Consider the following 6,868-nt stretch of genomic DNA (forward strand, 5'->3'; position numbering starts at 1 on the left):
GGGGCGTCAACAACAGTGTCAGTGACGCTGCGATGTAACTGGCTGTCAAGAGAGCTTGCTAGCCACTCGCTTCCTCAAAGTTTAACGTTAATTTCAAAGCAAGAGGGTGAAGAATAATCAAATAGAGCTGTCTGGTTGAACCAAGTCTCTGGGTAAGTGAGAGGAGTCGTCTATTGTTGCATGTATTTTTCAATTTACTATGGTTTGCTGTTAGCTATCGTATCTAGCTAGCTAGTCAGCCAACGTCAGGACAGGAAGGGTGTCTCCAATCCATATTCGCTTAGTGTTAGCTAACTAGCTATCTAGCTAACGTTCGTGATGGTAAACAATCGTCCCAAATATATTTTAGCAAAATATTATCCGTTTAGTATTAAAGTAAAGTTAAATTAGTAACTTAAACGTTAGTTAACTATCAGTAACGACTTAATGTTAACGTTACAGTAGTTGTCTAGGATGCTAGCTAACAACGTTAGCTTATCAGCAAGCAAGCAAGCAAGCTAGCTTCATTGTGTTGTTGTTGGCCTGTAAACCAGGAACAAGCTCATCAATGGCATTCCATAAATAACTCACTAGTTAACGTTAGGTAGCTTAAACACAGACAATACTAAGATTGGTCTGCTAGGTAATTGAATTTATAGCCTCGAGCGATTGTACAGGGAGGAGCTGGCCTAGCTACTAGCTAGCTAATTAGCCATGATAAGTAGCTAGCTAGCTGGCTGCTAGTAGAAAGGAAGACTGCTGCTAGATACCCCAAAATAACTTTGCCATTTTGACTAATGTTAGCTAACTAGCTAACTGTAGGTAGCAAGAAGCGTTGGCATGATTCAGCATTCGTTATCATAGGAAGCCCTAGCTACCTACATCTAGATGGGTAGCTAACTATCTGTCAGTGGACATTCTTCCACTGACTGTACACGTCCATAATACGCCTGTTACATAAGCGTAACTAACGTTAGTTGAAAGGGAAGAACGTAAACAAAGGGACTTTTTAAATAGCCTAAAATTGATATGCTGAATCTACTGTTCTTTAAAAAATGAAGTGACGCGGACTAAGTTAGTTTATTTAGATAACCTGTCATAGGTAAACAAACATTGTTTATGGATGATCTTAGCTTATCTATGTATCTTTCAATTGAAGGGTGTATCACCATAGTGCCATGGAGTTTCCAGGTCTAGGAGAGCATTGCTCTGAAAACTCCTGCAAGCATCTGGGTGAGTGGTTGGTTATGTAATGCTATCTCCATTTACTACCGCAATGCCTCTGGGACCCTGCCAATACAGAGCCTGTTGTTTGTGTTCTCTTCCTGTCCTTTCTAGTATGGCTTTGGTATCTGTCAATAGTTAGTGGTTTAAGTCCAAAGTCCTCCACAACCAATTGTCATGGGCTGCACTACCCATTATCATGATTGAAGAGTGATAGTGAGAATGTAATTGATCTACATTCATATAGATGATCCTTTGCCATGGAATAAACACCTTGACATATTTCTTATATCTGACAGATTTCCTACCATTGAGATGTGATGCCTGTGAAGAGATTTTTTGTAAAGACCACATAACCTATGCAAATCACAAATGCATGTCATCCTACAAGAAGGTACATTTTAAATAAAGTAGCAGCATTGTATGTTAGAATTAAAGCAAAGTTCCTGTAAAGTGCAGTTAGTATGTACAAATGAATGTATGCTGTTCAACCTTATTAGTTGTCTGCATGTTGTCTATTGATCCAAACAGAGCTTTAATTCGGCTCTCTGCTTGATTCTGTCCCCAGGATATCCAGGTCCCTGTGTGTCCTCTGTGCAACACCCCGATCCCCATCAAGAGAGGGGAAATGCCAGACATCAAGGTTGGGGAGCACATCGATCGCGATTGCCAGTCAGACCCTGCTCAGAACAAGAGAAAGGTATGGTTGATAGGCTTCTCTACAGGACCATTTACACAAACTGAACATGGTTAAAGTGAAGTAGCTATGCCTAATCTAAGCTAACCAACCTTTTTTTATTGTAGATATTTACAAACAAATGCTCGAAAGGAGGCTGCAAGCAGAAAGAAATGATCCGAGTGACATGTGACCAGTGCCACATGAATTATTGTCTTAAACACCGACATCCACTAGACCATGACTGTAAGCCTGAAGACAAACCTGTCTCCAAATCTGGGTAAATATTTCCCTCCACCTGATGACATTTATTGATTGTTGTGCACATTGTGAGCTTTTGCGGTATAATGATGATTACATTGGATTTCTTTCAGATTCGCTGCTTTCATGCGGTCCCAAGGAGCATCCTCTAGCAGTGCCTCCACTTCAGGCAGTAGAGGAAGTTCTAGGCCCATTTCTAATGGGAATGCTAGGACCCAGAGTAGTCGGTGAGGATCCTCATGTATTGATGTTCGAAACACCACACTGAAGAACCACATGAAGCTTACATAAATAAACAAGTGATATTGGCAAGCACAGTTTGTTCTCTAAATTCATGAGAGGCATATTCTCACTAAAACACATGGGATGGATGAATTGACATGTTGTTTTTATTGTCAGTGAAATATACTACACATGGAAAGGATGTGACATTTTTTTTTCTTCACAGAACGGCTCTTACCTGTTACCGCTGTGCTTTCTAGAAAGTGTTGAGTTGTTGACCCTATAACCGCACTGAGCATTATTGTTTTCGATTCTATCACAGCAGTGCTCAGGCCATTTATAATCCAGCTCCGGCCATGCGGCCCCCTCCAGCACAGAATGTAGTACCTGCTTCAGCATCCTTTCAGGCTGGCCTGGTATGCCTAACACTCTTACACCACTCGATTGAAACTACTGTAAACTACTCTCTTCTCTGAATAATTTAAGTCTGCTCCTGTTTTATTAATTGAGATTCTATAGTCTGCTCCTGTTTATTCATTGAGATTCTATAGTCTGCTCCTGTTTTATTCATTGAGATTCTATAGTCTGCTCCTGTTTATTCATTGAGATTCTATAGTCTGCTCCTGTTTTATTCATTGAGATTCTATAGTCTGCTCCTATTTATTCATTAAGATTCTGTTGTCTGCTCCTGTTTTATTCATTGAGATTCTATAGTCTGCTCCTATTTATTCATTAAGATTCTGTTGTCTGCTCCTGTTTATTCATTGAGATTCTATAGTCTGCTCCTATTTATTCATTAAGATTCTGTTGTCTGCTCCTGTTTATTCATTGAGATTCTATAGTCTGCTCCTATTTATACATTAAGATTCTGTTGTCTGCTCCTGTTTATTCATTGAGATTCCAAGAAGAAAATAAAGAACATCCTGTAAGTGTTTATCTGCATGGTGTGATTGTAGACTGAGGAGCAGGCCTTACAAAGAGCACTGGAGATGTCCCTTGCTGAGTCGGCTCGCAGCACAGTCCAACAGCCAACGCTCAGGTAATAAACAATCCCCATTAAATCCCATAATCCAGCATCACCCACACATAATATAGGCTGTAATCATGTCCAGATGCCATCAACACAACCCAGTTACCTATTGTTTTTCTTCACTAGTTCTTATTGCTATGTGTTTGCTCTAGCTGAAACGCAGGCTATTTGGTTACTATAGGAAAACACATTATTAATAGGTTTGACATTCCACTGTTTAGCCCATCTTTCTTGTCCATGATGACTTCATAAATTAAGTACAGTGGTGCCCACAGTTCAGTGATGTGTGTTGCTGCGCCTCAGACCTGTGTGTGTGTGTATGTGTGTGTCTGTTATCCACCCTTCTTTCTGGGGAGTGTGTTGTTGTGCCTCTTGCATGCTCTCTACACTGTGATGATGATGATGCATTCCTCTGTGTGACAGAGAAGTGTTTGTGTCTGTCTCAGCCCTCAGGAGCAGGAGGATCTGGCTCTGGCTCAGGCCCTTGCTGCTAGTGAAGAGGAGTACAGACGCCAGCAGCGGAGACAACAGGTATCCAGAAAACTTAGGCGTCAGTAGCATGCTAACAGGACAGGACCTGACCTAGGTACATTGCATCCATGGCGTCACCTATATTCCTTCATCATCCTCACTGGGTGCATTTAAAGATCAGCTACGGAGAAAATGAATAAGACAACTTTGAAGTACTACTTAATGTGTATTTTATCTGATGGACCTATTAAATGATCCAATTTATTTATTTTTTCTCCCCATGTTGAATATTTACCGTAAATGGTGAGACAAGCCTCTCACTAAGGATTCTTTGTCTTGAATTAAGTAGACTTTTGCCTGTACTAATATCTTACTTTTTACCATAGGAAAGAGAGTCCTCCAAACAGTCTTCCTGCAGCCTATCATAAACCCAAACCAGTGTCTGAGCCCAAGCTGCTACCACCAGTAATCAACTAGCAACTGTGCTACATCGATGGAACCCTCCAGCAGAACTCTAACGTCCAGTATCACTGAACCCAACTAATGAACAGTCTGGAACTTTCATCGAGATATATTGAATAGTATCACTGCTTTCTCTCTACTCAGCACATCATTCTAGACAAGCTTTCTGTCCTTTTTACCGATGGCTCTCTATGTACATATTTTCTATGTTGATCATGGACATTTAACCTCAGCATCAATGTTTCTTGAATAAATTATTTTAAAGATGTATTCGTTTCTGAAGCACGTTCTATGTCCAAGGCATATATACAGGAGGATGACAACTGGAGAGGAATGAAGTTTTGGAGAACAGAACTAGAATGCGATTCAATTTCTATGGGTTAGAGAGAACAGTCTCAGCCCAAGCTTTGCCAATTAAGAATAAAAAAAGGAAGGCCATTATATAATCCAACATATTAAAATCAAAGTGTATTGGTCTAGTACACAGTTTAGCAGATGTTATAACGGGTGTAATGAAATGCTAATGTTACTAGCTAGTCAAAACAAGTAGACTTGTCTGCATCCTCATGACAACTGAAAAACAGCAGGTACACAGTACAGAATTGGTTGTATTGTGCTATTGACTAGTATATTAAATTGACAGTGCTTGGTAAATGGAATAAACACAAATACACTTGTTGATTTCCATGATGTTGATGTGTTGTTCCCCCTCACATCCATCATGGCCTTTGCGACGCAGTTCCAGCTTTGAATTCTCTAAGGGTAGGCCTTATCGACCTTGGATGTTGAATTGAAAGGTAAGTGGATAGAAAGTGTCTTTTTATTGTCAACATTTCATCAGTAATGTCTGTTTTCAAGAAGACCTTGGCAGTTATTGAGCACCACCCCTCGAAAGAATTCCTAACAGCAAAAACAGCTGAGACAAAACCAACATGAGCAATACAGCCAGAGTACAGCAAACTGTAACTTCAGTGTTGTGCTGGTGCATATTCATTACGCCGATTCTGTTGCAAAACGTTTCTTAAACGGAATAAAATGTGGAGGGACCTACCTGAATTTGTCCAATAGAAACTCTTGTTTTGCTTTTGTTTGGTTCTGAAACGGTAAACGGTTTCCGTAATGAATACACTTCTGGTAAATCGTTCCTGTTACTAAAGGAATAGTCATGAGACCTGTCTTTACCACTATGCATTCATGCTTTGTCCAAGAGAGGGCAGCATAACGTTGAATGTGAAATCTTTGAGGGAGGCCAAAGAGGATAAAATAAAATAAAATTGTATTTGTTACATGCGCCGAATACAACCGCTGTAGACCTCACCGTGAAATGCTTAATTACAAGCCCTTAACCAACAATGCCGAGTTAATAAAATATTTACCAAATAAAGTAAAAAATATTTTAAAAAGTAACACAATAAAATAACAATAATGAGGCTATATACAGGGGGTACCGGTACCGAGTCAATGTGCGTTTTTTACCTCAAGGTTAGTTGAGGTAAAAAAAATGTTACATGTAGCAAGGGGTAAAGTCACTATGCATAGATAATGAACAGCGAGTAGCAGTTTGTTGTTGGGCAGGTTCACAAGAATGGTGTTTTTTTTTCTCTCCATAAAGAAGGCTCATTTGTTGACTATTTCATGACAGATTGGGGAAGTGCTGCTCATGTTGTCATGGTTATGAATTAGTCAGGCTAGTGTGTCACTAGCATGGTTGTAGCACTCACAATAATTAAATTCCTTGAAATACATCGGATGCCATAAATGAAAGATTATTAAGGTAAATACATTCTGAGTAATATTTTTCACTGATAAAATATGACCAAGGAAAATATGACCAAGGAAGCTAAGCGTTACGCAAAGGATTGACAGAAAGAAACCATGTTTATTGGCAAACTAAGTTCATTTGCATAATGGTGTGCTTAGTCACCTTCATTTAGCTCCCTTAGCTGTTACGCTAGACCTCCTCACCCTCAAACATTTGGAAAACAGCACATAATTGTCAATTGTCACAAAGTGATATTAGTTATATGATTACTCATTTGGATCTAGTTTCATCTGAGCAAACAGAATAAAGTCACACTCTGTAGCTTCCCCCTGGTCACACCACATCATTTCAACATGGAAATGTGGGTAATATTTAATTGACGTTGATCAATGAGATTTCAACCTTTATTCACCCACTCAAAAAGACAGCCAGAAGTTTGTTGAATTCCCAGTGTGTTATCACTTCCAACCATCTAAAAGCACAACCAAATTCCAATGGAAAAACTGTCAGATTTTTTAATTAGTTGTCATTATGTAAATGTTTTATCACTGTGCTTTCAACCATTTAAAAGCACAACAAAGTTCAAATGTAAATACAATGTCAGATATTTTGTATTTATGCAAACACATGTGTTATCACTGTGCTTCATCTAATAGCACAACCAAATGACCTGGATTGCAGTTGAGATAACATTAAAAGTACATAGTGTAAGTGACCAGGCATAATAGGACCCATTTCATCTGAAAAAGTATATGTTTGAATCGTCTGTCCATAGAACATT

The 6,868-nt window shown here is 39.2% G+C and overlaps 1 protein-coding gene across 3 annotated transcripts; it reads left to right on the forward strand.

Moving 5' to 3' along the window:
- Nucleotides 1-4,593, forward strand: LOC106601116 (AN1-type zinc finger protein 2B). 3 transcript variants are annotated; one of them, XM_014193055.3, is made up of 10 exons: nt 1-152; nt 1,139-1,212; nt 1,503-1,597; nt 1,772-1,903; nt 2,008-2,159; nt 2,254-2,367; nt 2,685-2,778; nt 3,319-3,401; nt 3,839-3,978; nt 4,250-4,593. In XM_014193055.3, exons 2-9 carry the CDS (start codon nt 1,158-1,160, stop codon nt 3,948-3,950), a joined length of 837 nt encoding a protein of 278 aa, XP_014048530.3. In that variant the 5' UTR covers nt 1-152; nt 1,139-1,157; the 3' UTR covers nt 3,951-3,978; nt 4,250-4,593. The 3 variants fall into 3 exon arrangements, with proteins under 3 accessions (XP_014048530.3, XP_014048529.3, XP_045571010.2); XM_014193054.3 differs by having other exon boundaries at nt 3,839-3,923; XM_045715054.2 differs by lacking the exons at nt 2,254-2,367; nt 2,685-2,778; nt 3,319-3,401; nt 3,839-3,978; nt 4,250-4,593 and having other exon boundaries at nt 2,008-2,163.
- The last annotated feature ends 2,275 nt before the right edge of the window (nt 4,594-6,868 follow it).

Source organism: Salmo salar, chromosome 03, assembly GCF_965601325.2.
Source record: "Salmo salar chromosome 03, fSalSal1, whole genome shotgun sequence".
Taxonomy (NCBI): domain Eukaryota; kingdom Metazoa; phylum Chordata; class Actinopteri; order Salmoniformes; family Salmonidae; genus Salmo; species Salmo salar.

Coding starts and splice junctions, on each gene's coding strand:
- LOC106601116 (XM_014193054.3), top strand. CDS start 1,158: ATGGAGTTTCCAGGTCTAGGAGAGCATTGCTCTGAAAACTCCTGCAAG. Junction 1,598..1,771: donor GCATGTCATCCTACAAGAAG/GTACATTTTAAA, acceptor TTCTGTCCCCAG/GATATCCAGGTCCCTGTGTG. Junction 2,160..2,253: donor AAACCTGTCTCCAAATCTGG/GTAAATATTTCC, acceptor GATTTCTTTCAG/ATTCGCTGCTTTCATGCGGT.